Source organism: Selaginella moellendorffii, unplaced genomic scaffold (assembly GCF_000143415.4).
Source record: "Selaginella moellendorffii unplaced genomic scaffold, v1.0 SELMOscaffold_1, whole genome shotgun sequence".
NCBI classification, from domain to species: domain Eukaryota; kingdom Viridiplantae; phylum Streptophyta; class Lycopodiopsida; order Selaginellales; family Selaginellaceae; genus Selaginella; species Selaginella moellendorffii.
The window spans coordinates 1,821,103-1,837,858 of NW_003314262.1; the positions used below are offsets into that span (position 1 = coordinate 1,821,103).

A 16,756-nucleotide genomic window follows, 5' to 3' on the forward strand; every position below is an offset into this window, starting at 1 on the left:
CACGTGTCAATACACGTGTACTCCTGACCTATCCCACATGCCGTGGTATGGAATGAAGCCACCAAAAGTGGTATATAAACTAGGGTTAGAGGAGGTGAAACATACTTACCTGGACGGGGTCTATTGGTGATCATTAAGGCCAATGGCCTAGGTTTGGCTTTCCCATTGCACTTTGGCTTGGCCGACCTACCATCTTCCCAAAGTGGAGGAATGGACGTCATAATTTGTGGAAGTTGAGGGCTCGCGTACGCGCGGCCCTCTCCAAATATAGAAACCCTAAGTTGGATCTCTAAATATAGAGAAGGTTTAGTATTGACTTTAATTAAGCGATAAAACCTAAGCCCTAATGAAAAAGTTAAAAAATTAGGGTTCTTGCATTTGACTTTAACTTGAGCAGTAAAATGATTCTATTCGAGAAAATAGGGTTCTCTCTCTCCAGGGACAAGGAAAGGGTTTTTGAGCTCCAAGGCCGCATTTTGATGGAGCGGTCATGGAAGGTATGATCATGGAACAGCAGCCGCAGCAGCAGGAGGAGAATGGATTGGATTCTTCTTTCTCGGCTCCTAGGAATTCCAAGAGGCAGCGAAGGCCGAGTGTGCGCTTGGGCGAGATTGGCGACGTTCCCCTAGCGCTGTTTCTCGAGAATCGGCCTTCTTTCAAGAGGAGGAAGAAGCGCGCGGCGGCGGCGGCCCAGGTTTGTCCCTCTTTGCTGCCGGATGTGGTGGAAGAGGAGGTGGAGGATGATCCAACCGCGGTGGACATGACGGGTTTCCATCTCCAGGAGGCGCTGGAGTCGCCGCCATCGAAAACCAAGGCTTTGGAGCTCGTCCACGATGCTGAGGAGAGGAAGAGCGGTGAGAATGGGAACGAGGCGGAGATGATCGAGCAGGCGGCCGAGGTGGAGGAGCACGATCAAGCCGCCGAGAATGGCGAGGACGAGGAAGAGAAAGGTGGCGGCGGCGAGGAGAGGAAGAGAGGCGAGGAGAAGAAGAAGAAGAAGAAGAGGCGGCGGCTAGGGAATGGTGGTAGCGGTGGGAAGAAAGGGAGGAAGAAATCCTCCTCTTCTTCGTCTTTCACTGTCAAGAACTGGGGAGCCAGGAAAGTTGTGGCGGCTGGTGAGGAGGATGGCTCGAAGAGCTCGTCGCTGGCTAAAGAGAACGAGGAGATGGCCGCCGAGGTGGAGGCTCGAGAGAGCAAGGAAGGAGAGATGGAGGAAGCGAGGGAGGAAGCAGTAGAAGAAGAGGAAGAGCTTCCGCAGGACGAAGAAGAGCTCGAGGTGGAAGAGAAGAATGCCTCTCAAGGTCTGTTTGATCAGGCAAACGAAAGCGATGCTTTGGTAGAAGCCATCGATCCGGAGGAGCGATTGCTGGAAGAAGGTGATGGTGGCGATGGTGAGAACTTCCCAGCCAGCGGAGTGCGGGAAGAGAACCAATCTCGCCAAGTAAACCGAGAAGAAGAACGCGAAGAAGAAGTTCCAGAGACTAGGACGCAGCAAACCACGAGTAAAAGTGGCGAGCTCAACCAGGAAGAGAGCTTCGTTTTGCCGGAGCTCGTAAGGAAGTGGCTCGAGGAACGAAGGCTGGCCAAGTATATGGACGTGTTTGAGCTCCATGAAGTGGACGAGGAGGCTCTTCCACTGCTCACCATGGAGGACTTGCGAGAGATGGGAATCCACGCCGTGGGCTCTCGCCGGAGGATGTTCCACGCAATCTTGAGTCTCTCATCTCGCAGCTCGGATTGAAAAAAAAAAAACGAAAAAGAGGAAGGACGAAAAAAAGGCTCGAAAGCGTCAAAAGAGCGTCGAGCAAACAGCTTCCTTTGTAACAATTCCCAGGTACATTGTTCGTTGGCTATTCCAGATTAAAAACCACGATATGCGTTTTGTTTCACCGATCATAGAACTTTCGTGTCCCCTCCAATATGTACACGGTCCTTCCTCCTTGGTTGTCTCTTTAAGTTTCTTCTTCTTCGTCGTCTCGAGAGAGAGCTGCGATGGAGCTGCCAAAGTTTCCAGCGATCCTGCTGCTGCTCTTCGTCTTGATCACAGGTTTAATAGAAAACCTCTCAAGATCTGATGTTGAACTTGAAAAATCTGCTTTTTTTCCCAGGAGTTGCCCCATTCCTGCCTCCATTTGAGTGTAAGTCTCTGTGATCTCCTCTCTTGTTCATGGCGCCGTGACTTTGGCCTTTCAGTTGATGGCTCTTGCCCTGACGAGTGCATGCCCAACACCATCTTGGAGTGCGACCACGGCTACCTCTCCAAGAGCTGCACGAACTGCTGTCGACTCCAGGGGACGTCCTGCGCGCTCATCTTTCTCAACGGGACAAACGCCTGCCGGAGCTCCAGATTCACGTCCTGTCCCGAGAGCTGCTTGCCAGCTCTGGGATACAAGTGCCGGGATCCACTCTACCTCTCTCGCTGCGAGAACTGCTACCCGGGGTGCTCCATTTTCTTTCCACCTGGTAGTCCATGAAGAAAACTCAAAAGTTAAGTTGTAACCAAAGCTTTGAAAGTATCACCTTCTTTGATGTGTTGTTTAGTCATCTAGTTGTGAAAGAAGAGCGACTCCTCGCTTCACCCAGTGAGCCTGCGGCATGTTGGACGGGAGCTTCACTTCCATGACGAAGTTTGTCGAGTGGCCGGTCGTGGAAAGGATACCCCTTCGATCACTGGTTTTGTACAACGGAGACAAGTAGTGCGGATAGTTGCCGAATTTTGAGAGCTCCGTCGGAACCAGCCAGAGGATTGGACATGCCGAGTAGAGAACTTTTGGCTCCGATTCGCCCAGATAATGTGTGTTGTAATCCCATCTAGCTCCTTCCAAGAACAGACCACGAACGTACACGCCAATCTCTGGCTTTACTGTACAAGCAGCCTGTTTGCAAAGTAACATAGCTTCATTAGTAGATCCAGCAAAATGAGCTCAGCTTACCGGATCCTCCATAACTTGAAACTCAAAGTCGATCATATCAATGGGAACCTTGGCAGAACGAGCAAAGTTTTGCTTGGCTCCGGTAAGAAACGACTGTGTGAAGAAGAAACCAGATAGCCAGTAGACGCTGGGAGGTCCATTGACAACCCAGTCGTGGAAGAACGCTACTCGCTCCAGCAAGTCCGAGACGTAGCTTGCAAGCGGCTTTCTCGACGGATATGACTTGGCAGCCCACATTGCCGGTATCTTACCATCCAAAAGGCTCCTCCCAAGTTGGTCTAGTTCCGCACTCATGACAATCAATCCTTTCACGGCCTTCTGAAGCTCGAGAAGGCTGGACCGAATTATACTAAGCAGCTTGTTAAATCTTTCAAGCTCCTGCAATTTGGGAAGTAGAGTGAGCGAGAGAAAGAGAGAATCATATAAGTACCTGGCATAGCACCGTGTTCATGGACTCGAGGTAGACAACGGGGTATTTGTTCTGGACAGCTTCGATGTCAAAGTTTCCAGGAAGCTTTCCCAGGATATCCGACGATATTCCCAGCATAACATCATCCGGAGACATTGCTGGTGCTCCACCTTTCTTGGATGACCCGCCTTCTGAGGCTGCTGGTGATACTAAAAGCAGGGAATCAAGAAGCCGGGCCGTTTCGTTCAAGTCCTTGCTTATGGTAGCGTTGTCGTGAAAACCAAAAACCTCGGGGCGAGGCTGATTCGGAAGTCTCTTAATGAACTCCAAAAAGTTTTCGTAGGTGCCTGCGAAAGGTGAAAGTTTTGATCATAAACAGTTGCACCTTTCGCAAAGCTTACCATCAGGAGGAGCACGAAAAAGACCACTTTCAGAGAAAGAATAGTTATCGTCATGAACAGCATCACAATAAATTCCTTCCAGTATTGTGATGAGTGTTCTTCGGTCGTGATCATCAGTAACTCGACCACCATAATTACACTCTCCAGTCAAGTAGTTGAGAGCCTTGTAAGGAATCTGCACAAGTCATGTCAGAATGAATATGTCACTGTTTCACGTTGCAGAGAACGGAAAACTCACCCTGTCGGGATACTCTTCGATGAACATCTTCAACTGTCGTACGCTAATTCGCAAATCTGATTCGTTGTACTCGTATGGGATGTTCCAACCCAAGGGTCCAAACTTTCTCCGTTCCTAACATCATAGAACATCTAAAGTTCAAGAGCGAATATATCATCACGATAAATGCACACCTGAACAAAAGCATGGAAGAAACAAAGTCCATAGAGCATTCTTCGCCACTCGGGACCTTTCGAACAATTGCTGAAGAAGTCAATATCTGATATCGGATACATGAAGTAGCTGCCGGTCAAGTTGGCTTTGAGACCATTCGGAGGCTCGTTGGTCATCTTCACCGCATTCTGAAGGATTGCTACTGGAAACGCGTCCGAAGGATAGCTTGTCAGCCAGAGCCTGAAATCTTTGTGTGTTTTCTCTTTTGTAAGCTCGTTCTCCCAGTACTTCTCCAGCGTGGCCATCCAGGAAACAGCCAGATGACAGTTCTGGAGCGCCACCCAAGAGCCTTCCTTTGCTGCGACGTTGAGAATGGCAATAGCTACTGGGCCCTGTCCCTGTCCAAGCGAGACTGTCTCTAACTTAGCCTCTTTATCCGCTGCAAGCTTGAGAAGCATCGACATTGGATCTGAGCCGGGCGATAAAACAAAGACGAGTGGCGTCGTAGCTGAAGCGTCTTTGTAGCAGCTTTCAAGGTTGAGAGGCAGTGGTTCGATAAACTTTGATCCCAAAGATTCAGCGACATAATTCGCCGTAGCTAACACAAGCTGGAAGGAAGCCGGGACGAATGCAATGAAGTAAAAAGCAGCAAGTTTATCAAATATACCTTGTCAGGCCGAATGCACCGCAACACTACCATCTTTTGGAATGAGTCGAGCTCAATATTCCAGGGCAAAGGAAGTGGTTCCATCTGATATATATTAAAAAAAACAATAAGCTGTTTGTCCAACCAGCAAGACAACGTACATGTGGTTCAGGACTATCAAAAATGACGCGCCACTTGTCTGCTTGCTGAATGATGTCTGCATCCAAACCGCTAAAGGCTTCTTTCTGTAATATGAATGACTCTCAAAGATTTAAGGATAGTCTTCAGCAAAAAAGAAAAATGTACCTGTGAAAGCCGATAAAGTTCGCCCCACGCCTTGTCGCTAAGCCATGCAGTGGCTTCACCCGCAGGCTTAGCTGGCTGTTTATCAAGAGCAATGCCTCCCGTCATGAAAAACCTTAGCTGAAAGTGAGAACGAAGCATTGTTAGCCGTTATCAAAACAAAATTAAATAGAGTTACCTCGTCAAGACTCAGCTTTCCTTCAGCAGAGAAAAGCTTCACTGTCATTAAAAAGACGAACAGAAGTTTGTCCTTCTCAAACAAAGAACGGCAAACATTGCAGTAGAGGGTGTACAGAAAGTGATCGTTTAAAATCCTGAGCCGTGCTCCGAGATCGGGAGATTTCTCACTGTTCATAATGGAAAACTCGAACAAATCTATGAACCATGGTAGCGAATATTGGTACATCGGCTCAATATTGGCCATGTCTGTAACAGAACAAGTCATTAGAACCGATTCATTTTGAATGAGACGTTCTCACCTGAAACACAAAAAAACAAGATCGCTGTTACTTTTGCCACCGGTTTGTATCCGCTACGTGCATTGTCAATTTTGACCTCAGTTTCTTCGGCAATCTTTTGCTTGGCGGAAATATCCTCAGACAAAATTTTGGATTGTGAAAGAACCTGGGTAACGTATTGTTTAGACATGATATAGTTTGAAAAAGCTTACCTGTATTCCAGTTTCATCTTCAAGAATGTTTCCTTCTTGCGACAGAACCTCCAGCGTTTTATCTTCAATTTCCTTAAGCTGCTTCTTATTGCTCGCACTCTGAAGAATCAGCTGATTTTTTTCTTCCTCTAAGTCAGGCCGCTCCTTCGCAACAGCTATTCCAAGAAGCTGATCGAACAAGCCTTCCGAGGTAATCATAAAGTTGAGTAGTGTGACCTGAAGAGAATCGTTAAAACAAAATAAGAATAATGCAAGGAGAGACCACCTTTGCGGAAGTTTCGGGACTGTAGTGAGGGTTCCGAAGTTTTGTTGTGAGATAGAGACGGAACTTTGAGGAATACTCCAGCGTGTTATCTCCTAGTTTTATACACAGAGTGCCACTCTGTTTAAATGTTAGCTGCAATAGAATAGGTTCAATAGCTGGATCAAGTTCTTCGCCAACGTTTTCAACTAAGACAGGCTTTCCAAACTGTAAAGTGCCCAGTTCAACGAGAGAAACTTTAAAGTGAGGAAGGAGCAACCTGAATTCCAACTTCAAGCTTTCGCAAGAAGTCATTGTCACTGAGTTTTGTGATTATGAGGGCATTGCTTGCTTCAAGATTTTTTATCCACTTGTTAGCTTGACCCTAGAGTACCACATAAGGTTGGTTAACCACGCACAAAAAAATATCATACCTGAGGATCAATCATCAAGCCCCATCTACGAGCAGTTTTGATGATTGTGCCGTTGTCAATCGAGCACTGGTCTTTTGGTAGACCACAGATGTTCCACGCTCGTATCTCTACAGGATCGGCAAGGATATTGCTGAGAACAAAATCAGTAGAGCATGGGATCTTTTTCCCCTTGCAAACAGCTAGCCAGTCCTGCACAAACATTTCCCATGCTATTATTTCGATTCTTAGCTCCGATTCTAACTTACCGCAACTGCTTGATCTCTAAACGTCGGAGTAAACACACCGAGATAAGCTATCATCCCAGCCGACAATAGAATGTCCCCGGTCAATTTGATGTACGTTTCTCCAAACATTTGAGCCTGGGCTGTCCAGCGAGTTTTCTCACCCCCGAGACCAGACATGAGCTGGTTTGCACGGGTAATTTTTGTGGCGCACAGACTCGCTTCATCTTCAACCGTTTTCTTCTTAAACTGTGCACCATTTAGCTGCGCATCTAATTCTGCCAGCCTTAACTCGACCTGCAGTAGTTATTTCAGACGACAAGTATATAAGAACTTGCAAAAGCACCTTTCGCAAAGACGCCTGCTTCACGCGTAACGCAGACATGACTTCCTCGTATTCAGCTTCAGCAATTTTAAGTGCTGCTTGTTTAGGTGCCACCACTTTTGCTACGCGATCATAAGCCTCCATTGCAATGATCCAGGAACAAAGCCCGAATGCAGCTTTTGAAATCACAGCAACTTTAGTTGGCTCCATGTTAGGATTTGCGATGTAACTGCATTTTTCCAAAGTTATCAGCCAACGGTACTAATCTTCACAATAAGCTTACGGTCGAATTTTCGCGATGATTTCGACGGAAATGTTGTCCTTGTCATATTCTCTCAAGCTCTTTAGAAAATCAGCATCCGCCAACATCTTTTTGCTACTTTCCCAGTAGTCCTCAACCATCTGCAACTTTCGATATGAAAAAGATGAAGATCTCCGGTGCATACTTCACCTTTCCTGACCCTCCTGGGTCTTTCATGCGAGTTGGTTTTATGCTTTTCATGATACAGACTGCTTCCATGACAAGCTTTACTCCCGCAGGTGGACTTTTCATTCCTTTCAGCTCTGATATGTCGTTTTTACTCAAAGTGTCGAGCGCCTGTGATAATTAGCTTAAGTTTGTAAGCATTAACAACAGGGAAACGTACCTTGAGAGCAGCTTCTAACATGGGCATTGCGGCTGCTAGTTCAGCCTCTGTGTCATCCTTAATTGCTTTCGCTTCAGCGGCTTTTATGCTTGCTGCAGCTTCTTCCACTAACACAACTTCCCTGACTTTATTTGCCTCAGTTGTTTCTGTATCAATGACCTATTGAAACGCGATCCATCAATGTAAAATCTCGGAGCTAAAAGATAGGAGGAGGAACCTGAAGCAACTCAGTAACTTCAGCAGTAGATTGCACTAGCTTAGGCTGGAGTTCCTCCAACTCTTTCTGCATCGTGTTCACGTCGTTTGCTGAACTCTCTAGCTTTTGCAGTCCCATTTCATATCTGCCATTCGCAATGTCAGAATCTTCTAACTAACATATACATGTACCTTTTCTTAAACCCGCTGACTTCTGCCTGCTTTTTCATTAGCAATGACTTAAACAAGTTGATCAGCTCAAGGAAACTTGTTGGTGTAACATATGAGTACCGACGCATTACAGTAAAATATTGAAGTGAGAGGTCCTGAGTGAAGAAGAATTTATAAAAAAAGAGACATATTTTCAAATAGTAAAATACCTGTACAGAAATATGGAAGTGCACTGTCATGTCTACGAGCCCCGGAATAAGCTTATCATCCACATTTACGTCGTCCAGAAATCTAGCTGCAACTGAACGTAATGCCTGGAAGACCGACACTTAAGTAAATTGGTAGATCCTGTGCAAAACTTACTTCTGTTGGCCAACCGCTAAACCAATCAATCGTGCAACAGTTCACTAAAGATGGGAACTTCCGTAATCGATCTCTGAAAGCTCCACCAATTGGACTAAAAGCCTGCAGACAACTATGTTATTTCCTCGATGAAACACCAGATTTTATGTACCAAAGCAATTCGCATGTTCTTAGAGCACTCGTCTACAAAGAATGCGTATAGCTCTGCACGCGATCCATCCCTTTTTGCGCGTTTTGCTCGAGGTCGAACTGCCTCACAGATGGAACTTAAGTCTGCGGAGTCATAAAGATTTGGAACCTGTAGAACTCTCTAGGCTTCAGTAAAATAGCGGATATTGTCAAATGACGCTTACCTCTCCCGTGTTAAGCAGTGAATTTATATCTTCTACAAATCCTTCCATTTTAATTTGTGTATCAACGAAAAGGAACATGACGCGCTTGTCCGCTTCTCCAGCTTTCCGCAACATTTTTCCTAAATCCTCCCTCCATTCGGACATGCCATAATTTTTCGCTATTTCAACCTGCGTTTAAACATAAAAAGCAGATCACACGAGAAAGCGGGAGTACCTGAAATATATCAAAGCCTTCAATAAACGCAGCTAGTCTTGCAAAACTTTGTCTCCCACTACCACCAACACCTACAAGCAATGCATTTCCTCCCGGCTGCTTAATCACGCGGCAGATACGCGATATATGTTGAATAGCAAACTGAAAAAGTACTAGATTCATTTGCTTCGTATTAACTTGGTTATAATCCTCCAAGTATGCTTGCATAACACGCATAAGCCCCTCCTCGTCAGTGATTTCGTCGTACTGTAATTTTCAAATCGGACGCAAGTTTAACAAAAACTATACCCAAACTTACTTGCGCAGGATCTGCCCCGGGAACCATGAAATCTCCTGCCATAAAATACTTCATGTTTCCAGGACTGCTATCCCCTTTCTTGATTTCGGAATGAGTAAAGCTTGCAAAGACTTTTCCATAACGTTCTTTGTAGTGCTTCTCAAACATTTCCGCCAGAAGTTCGCAAAACCAATCTCTGTCCTTATCGTTGATAAGGCGGTCGTAAAAAATCCTAAGGCATTCATTAGCCCATAGTCGCATGATCTTGTACACATTGTCGGTCTCGGCTGGCGCAAATTGCAGGCCCAGAAACACCTGCACTACAAAAAATGAGATATATACCACAAAATAAAAATCGTACCTTGGAAAGATCACGCAGATTATATGTATAGTGAGACTTCTCCGGAGTGGGGAGAAGCTCACGCTGAACAGTCTGATAGATATCAATTGTCGCAGCAATCATAGGAGGCCTAAGTTTAACCACTTGTGGTGGATATCTGGACCTCTTCATCCAGAAATCAACCAAAGAAGAAAATATCCTGCAAAAGACTTTGTTTGCTAATTGTCACAAAGAGGAGATCCCGTATACCTGCTCAATGTGGCGTCTGAAAATGGAGTAACACATATAACGTTAAAATGACGTAAATAGCGATTTGTGACTGCGTTTCGTCCTCCTCCAGGAGGAGCCATTGCAGATATAAACTGAGTATCTATGATGTTTTTGAATGACAGATCATTTCGGTCGTACCTGAAAAGCAAGATCACAGTTAAGTCAGACAAGCAAGAGCAATATAAGCGTAAAAACTTACCATCCTTTGTGATCCATCCATTGCCTCAGCAGTTCAATAGGTGGCTGAGCGCCGTATTTCTCAAGAGCAGGCATACTAAGGTCGTCCACAAGAATTATGCACTGCTTTCCTTTCTGCGGCCCAAAGATTCCTTGTTTCCTTTTGACGAGCTTCGAGTCAATGATATCCTGCGTCTGGTTAGCACTTGTTTGCGCAGAGAAGTTGAAAAACATGGACTGAAACCTGTTCAACGAAACGTCAATGACAAAAGAAATGGAATCGCAGAACTTACTTCGACGTATCCAGCTTCATCAGGTACTGCTTGACGTATTGGCTCTTTCCGGTGCCCGTCGGGCCAACAAGCAGCAAAGGGAAGGTATGCATCACCAGCTCGTTTACCAAAAACAAATATTTCACCGTATCCGCGGTCGAAACTATTATCCTTGCAAAGTCGGCCTCGGGACTTGGAGGCGTCTCGTCGACGAGATCGGTCCACGGAACCCATTTTGCTCTATCTTTGTTGAAAACAAAATCGTAGACTAGTTTACCATCTGGAAAATTCTGGGCCACTTTTCTTGCCGCGGCAACTATGTACTGCTTGTAATCCTCAGGTGGTTGGTTGGCCTGTTTATTGAATGAATAAGAAACTGATAACATTTCAGCTTTTATGACTTACAATAAGCTTGCGCAGAAGCACATCGAACTTGGGGCGATCTGCGTGATCCGTGCAAGCACCAACCGCCCAAACCAGTGCAAACAAAAATATGCTGTCCACCCAGGTAGCCTTCAAGTTGCCATCCATTTTCTCAGATTGAACCTCTGCACAGCAAACAGGAGCATCACGACATTATGAACAAAAAGGAGGCTTTACTTACTGTCCGTCAATTGCGGATCCATGAGGGACCAGATAATGCGCAGCATGCTCTGCACCATGTTTTGCTCCTGCATTCGACAATGTTAACAGAAACAAAACAACAAGATTTCATACCTGCATTGCAATCGTCAGCTTGCAATTTTTTTGTACGCAACGTAAGCAGGGCGGTAGCAGCCAGTCGCACAATTTTGAAATCTGGTCACTGTAGCGCCCTTGTAAAACCTCTGGCAAAGCTGTGAGCCAAGATGTAACAATCGGCCTCCATCCAATCGCCGAAGGTTCTACATAAACCATTCCGCATCTAGAGACAGTTGCAGGTGAGGCCGCCGCCAAGTCCTGGACTTCAAAAATTAAGTTCATCGTGCCAGACATCTGGATAATCTCTCCGCTCATAAGACAAAGCTTCTTGTTATCATCTAACACCTGCAGAAAAAGATAGTGAGAACTTTCTGTAAGTAGGACCATTACGTTACCGTATTCATGTTCTCGATCCAGATTGCATCTACAGGCCCATCGAAAATAAGCCACTTTCGATTTGGAGTAGTGTCAGCCGACTGGTTTCGAAAAGTAGTTGCAAGAACCCCGTCTGTCCACTCATGCGAAACGGGGTCAAACTGACCATATAGTTGTCCCATCGTGATGGACTTCGGATTTAGAATATTATACCTGCATACTAATGGACAGGCTGCTTTAGCCATTCAACAAAATGTAAGTAAAAAAATAACATACCATGTTACTTGCTCCAGGTTTTGCTGATTCATTTCCGTCAAAGCATCCGCAAGAACCTTGTACATGCAGGTTTTTGCTCCAAACGAATATCCAACAATCATCAACCCGTGCCTCACAATAATCATCTCGTAGAGTTCTAAGATTTTTCGTATGAATGGTTCGATGGGTATCAAATTCATCTTGACGCAATTGTTGTTCAAGGCCAAGAGAATGGCATCATAATCCGGCTTCGGAAGGACCTGTCAAACAAAGAACAAACAAAACAATACAAAACAGCGAAATAAAACAATAACCACGTACCACGCCGGGAAACAGATCAGCCATGATTCCTTCAAACAAAGGTATATCATGAGACAAAAATTTGGGAAGGTTGACATCTCGAATAGCTCGAAGAACGAGCACGGACTCGTCCGCATCTCTGTACTTTCTTTTCAAGTTACCCGCAGCTCTGAGCACGGCTATCACCGCACGCATACCATAATCATAGTGATCCTGTGAGTACATGATTACGAAATTGCAACTACGTCTATAAACTCCTTACCTGAGAAGACAACTGCTCGCTGCAAAGTCTGTAAGTTGCCACTAGCTTACGCGCCATATCTCGAGCAAGTCCATACCCAAAAGAATACAAAATAATCTCCCTACAAACCGATGATATGAGTAAAACCAAAAGTTTCATAAAGAGTTGTGTAGTTACCCAATCATCGCATAATTTGGAACCATCATTGCCACCGGCCGGAACAAAGCCTTCAAATTGTCTGGCAGCTCTGACCGTCCGGCATAACCTGGATTCATGGTGATGAACGATGTGCAAGTGGGAATAAGAGGAAGATCTGTTCCCTCGAACATAAATCGCTTGACACCAGCCATAATGGCTCGTTGAATGGTAAGAATTTGCTGAGCAATGACGGAAAGCACTTCCAGATCAATACGATTAAACTCATCAAAGCATGCCCAGGCACCAGAGGCAGCGAGACCTTTGAAAAACTTCCCCATTGCAAGGTAGTCTAGACCATCTGAACAGTTGAAAACAACGCATTGCATCGCAAGGGCCTGCACAAAAAAGGCATGATTGTTGTTGCAAAAACGTTATAAAAAGTGTACCTTTGCAAGATCTTTTGTTGTTTCTGTTTTCCCGGTACCAGCAGGACCTTCGGGAGCTCCTCCAAGATTAAGATGCAAAGCTCCCATCAGTGTCCGATAACAACGATCAGTAAGGGGTGTAATAACCAGACGACTGCTGTTTCCCAGATACTCGTACCCGTAATTCCGTGCAGCATTAACCATTTTTACAATTACCTGCGATATTGTCATTCGTAACTTATCAAACCACAACCAGAACTTCTCCGTACCTCGTTTTCTTCAAGGTAGTACCTCAATTGGCTGAGCCATTCAAAATCTGTTTCACTGGAGACTTGCTTTTCCTTCAGAAGAGTGACAACGTCCCTTGCATGAACATCAATGACAACCAATGCCCCAATCGTCAACCTCTCCATATTGCTTATGTCGCCTCGAACCTGCGGCAAATCAGTGAAGACCAAAGCTAAAAAGAGCTTACCAGTTTTACGAGTGATTGTAGCTGGTCAGTACATTTATCCTCGTACTTTTGCAGCCCAGCAGTTCCTCCTTCAATTATTGCACTTGCTACTTCCTCTGTCCAGTATATTTGCGACCCACACAAAACGATCATACCGGGCCACTTTAGAATCCAACTCTCGCGAGGCTCAACTGCATAATCGGCAGCGGCTTGCACAACAATGGCCTGTAAGGGCAAGTGTTAAAACGACGTAAGACATGGCGAAAGGAGAACTGTACCCTTAAGCATTCTTTCATCATCGCTTCGACTTCTATGAGCCACTTCTCCACGTTGCCTCCTGCGGACTTTGGGTTGTGAGTACGAGTGAATGGCACTTTCTCCGACTCCACGCTCAGCATGGCAGTTATATCCAAGTTTGGCTGGAACTCGAGCTGGTTGATTCCCTCGAAACACTTCTTTAAAAACGGCTGCACTCTGAGCGGATCTTTTGTCTCCGACAATATTTCCAAAAGTTCGTCATTAGAAAGGAAAAAGAACCGAGGAAATGCAAGACGTTTTGTCTCTAGATAATGGTTGAGACCTTTGTTGACAATCTCAAGTTGCGCGTTTCCTTCTTTGAGATCAGCCAAAAGATTTGGGATATCGGCAGCCTGAGCAGAATAGTTAATGTTAACGTTCATTGGCCCAACGGTTCTCATACCTCCAGCATGCACTTTGTTTTGATAACTTCTGCTACAATCCTTCTCCACACTTTATCCGTTGCATGAAATGCAGTTCCTTCTTTCGGCATTTGCTCGATAATATCAGGTGATCCAAAAATTGGCTCCAGATACATCCATGCCGCTTGCATTTTGAGCCACTCCCGCAGAACGTCTTGCATCAATGTGATCTATGAAAACAACCACGTCAGTATAGGTCTACCCAAACGGAAGCTACAACCTTTTTGAGCCAAATTCCTATCCGCTCTGAGAAAAATTGAGCGAAAGCAGAGGAGAACATGTTCTGTGTTTTGATTATATGTTCCTCCAAAAGGATTTGTGCTTCTTCTATGGGGCCACCTTTCAAAATGTGAGTTCCTGTGTTCTTGTACAAAGCATACTGCTCGAAATTGGAAACAAAAGAAAAAGGAAAAGATGAGCTACAATAACACATGGTGCTGCTCAAGTACCTCGAAAGCTATAGGAGCCCAGTCCGCCTCCATTTGGTTCAATGCCCTTTCTAGCGAATACTCTTTGCTTGCATGCTCACTTATTTCCTCCAGCTTTGTTAGATGCTCGTCAATCTGAAAAGAAAATTGTCATAAGCGTACTACAGTTTAAGTCTCACAGATACCAACATTTAATCTGAGCAACTGTCTGAAAGATATTGTGTCTTCGGCTTTAAGTTCGAAACCAACAATCTGAGATATCTTTTCAAAGTGCCTAGCTCGAAGACCTGCACATTTATTAGTAGGTGCAAAACACGAGAGTCATCCGTCAAATACCTGGATTACAAAGACAGCGAAGAAGAGGAAACGTTTCTTTGAACTTCTCCATCTGTGCTTTGACAGCACTGGCAACCCTTCCCGGTTCCGGATAGTCTTCACCAAATTGCTTTACAAGCTTGAAAATTACTCGAAACATTGTCGAAACCTGGAAAGGAACCAAAGGTCAGAAAGGTGCATTTTTTGTTTAAATGATGCCCCACCTCTCCCTCAATTTTCTCAGTATCCAGCGAGAAGAATGGTGCGCTCATCCATTCCTCTTCAAGTCTTTTAAAATTGGCTCCGACAGTCCACAACTTGAAAAACGGATCCAGGGCGGTAATCATCTGTTGTATCTGCGTGAACTTCGTTGGTGGTACGCCAAAAAGGGTTTCCTCGGCATTTAAAGCCTCGGAGGTCTCCAGAGCTGCTTGTAATCCATTGTTCAGGTTCTACAGGGAAAATAGTCATACTAAGAATGCCAGATACAAAGCAGACAACTAGCATACGGTAACATCATCGGAGATAGCTTCAATCTTATCGAGGTCGGCAATTGTGATATAGCTTTTTACTCGCACATCAAGACTGCAGCACGAGTGTTAAAGTTTACATAGTCAAAAGAAAAACAAGCGTTGATACGAACCTTTCCAACAATGCAAAAAAGTCGATACGGCGCTGCTTAAGTTGTGTTTCGTAGTGCTCGTACTCTTCAGTAATTCTTTTAGTATGCACGTCGATCACAGCCCGAACTCTTTTCGGCCATTCATATGCGATCAACATCGTCCGAAATTCGGTTTCAGGAATATTTAGCTGGTAGCGGTCTAGAAAGTCTTCTCGTTGCCTGTTCTCTCCTAGGATTCTCTCTAAAACTGAAAGCTCGGTGGGAGACGCAGCAAGAAACCTGGTTGCAAAAATGAGCTAGAAACATCGTCAAAACTAAAATTATCTTACTTTCGCAAGTAGACAGCTTCTTCGGAATTTGTGGGAATTTTTATGATCTCTCTGGCAATGTGCTCCATGCGTTCGAGCACATTTGTATTAGCAGCATGCATAAATGCGAGTACCTACATTGCATCTTGAGTGATTGTATAAAATCACAAAAGCCATACCTGCTCTTTTAACAGTAGTGCAATATATCTCGCCTTCTTTATCAAGATATCTTTGTACTCCTTGCACTTCACCCGCACAATGCCACAGTCCACTACGTTTGCGCTTGTAGCCTCAATCTGAATTTCCTTCTCGCTGAACTGTTTAAGAACCTCTTCATACTCTTGAATCGGTTTTTCTTGGGCCTTAAATTCTTGGGCAAATGCTTGTGCTGACATGTTTGCAAGAGCTTCAAAAGGCACATACTTGTCCATAAGCTCTTTAGGATAGTTAACATTTGATTGCACTACCTGCAAGCATATCAGAACTTGAGAAAAACTTGGGCTTTATAAACAATTCATATATTAGAGCAAGGAAATGAGAAAGCACCTGCCTTATGTGGCCTTTGGCAACTCCAACAAGCTCGTCATCCACAGCCATGCTCGACAATAAGCGTCGTGATGGCTCTAAATCTTCAGCATCGACACGATGAACACCAGCGCTTTGAGCCACTGCGTATTCTAGTACTTCCACAAGGCCGAGTTCTAGCGCGTCGTAAGACGGCTCGACTCTGCCATATAGTAGATTAAAGCCAAAAGTTTTGAGCTCATGCTGAGAGTAACATACCTGTAGACATTTTTCTCAAACTTTAGAGTCGTGTAAAACGGAGGAGTAGCTTTGAGTGTCGCCTCGGAAGGCATGTCTTTCCCATACTGAGCCCGGAACAGCTCCTTGAATCTCTGCAGTCGCGGAGTCAGTTTATGATGAACAGTCATAATACTCTCGCGTGGAATCTCGTAGATTTCCCCCTTATAAACGTCGATGAAACGAACAAAGTTGACAACAGAATCCTCCACCAGCCTTCTGATTTGATTCGACATAAGAACTGCCATGGCTTCGTAAAAGCCGATGAGATCAGTGTTGGGAGGAATAGGAACTGCCTGCTCCAACACGGACGAAGCCGTAGATAACCACTCGGTGTCTAGCGACTCCCTCACGGCTCCAGCACACTGCTTACCCCGTTCGATAAAGTCGTCTAGCTCATAAGGTGCTCCAGCAAAGAACTCAGGTGTTGTTGTGTCGATG

The 16,756-nt window shown here is 45.1% G+C and overlaps 2 protein-coding genes and 1 non-coding gene across 3 annotated transcripts; 2 read left to right on the top strand and 1 right to left on the bottom strand.

Annotated features, from left to right (window-relative positions):
- The first annotated feature begins 101 nt into the window (after nt 1–101).
- LOC112350909 lies at nt 102–262 on the top strand. Its single transcript, XR_002993928.1, has one exon. It is a non-coding gene; the product is annotated as a U1 spliceosomal RNA (small nuclear RNA).
- LOC9656951 (sodium/potassium/calcium exchanger 1) lies at nt 123–1,887 on the top strand. The gene has a single exon (XM_002961415.2). It carries the CDS (start codon nt 491–493, stop codon nt 1,739–1,741), a length of 1,251 nt encoding a protein of 416 aa, XP_002961461.1. The 5' UTR covers nt 123–490; the 3' UTR covers nt 1,742–1,887.
- LOC9656952 (dynein heavy chain 7, axonemal) lies at nt 1,795–16,584 on the bottom strand. The gene is given in 56 exon segments (XM_024679912.1): nt 1,795–2,460; nt 2,521–2,876; nt 2,934–3,311; nt 3,364–3,689; nt 3,744–3,918; nt 3,982–4,095; nt 4,155–4,742; nt 4,802–4,885; nt 4,942–5,025; nt 5,087–5,203; nt 5,262–5,509; nt 5,563–5,707; nt 5,754–5,969; nt 6,019–6,222; nt 6,275–6,379; nt 6,429–6,617; nt 6,674–6,946; nt 6,996–7,203; nt 7,258–7,376; nt 7,426–7,572; nt 7,622–7,780; nt 7,839–7,962; nt 8,009–8,142; nt 8,197–8,301; nt 8,351–8,452; nt 8,502–8,648; nt 8,704–8,871; nt 8,918–9,163; nt 9,216–9,509; nt 9,556–9,733; nt 9,784–9,942; nt 10,004–10,225; nt 10,275–10,606; nt 10,659–10,801; nt 10,858–10,924; nt 10,971–11,279; nt 11,330–11,824; nt 11,886–12,077; nt 12,127–12,226; nt 12,283–12,638; nt 12,690–12,884; nt 12,938–13,102; nt 13,144–13,347; nt 13,401–13,772; nt 13,823–14,011; nt 14,062–14,220; nt 14,291–14,404; nt 14,459–14,556; nt 14,606–14,753; nt 14,809–15,036; nt 15,094–15,169; nt 15,228–15,485; nt 15,536–15,648; nt 15,694–15,981; nt 16,061–16,241; nt 16,298–16,584. Coding segments are annotated over 55 exon segments (11,145 nt in total). The 5' UTR covers nt 16,564–16,584; the 3' UTR covers nt 1,795–2,460; nt 2,521–2,537.
- Nucleotides 16,585–16,756: the final 172 nt, after the last annotated feature.

Coding starts and splice junctions, on each gene's coding strand:
- LOC9656951 (XM_002961415.2), top strand. CDS start 491: ATGGAAGGTATGATCATGGAACAGCAGCCGCAGCAGCAGGAGGAGAAT.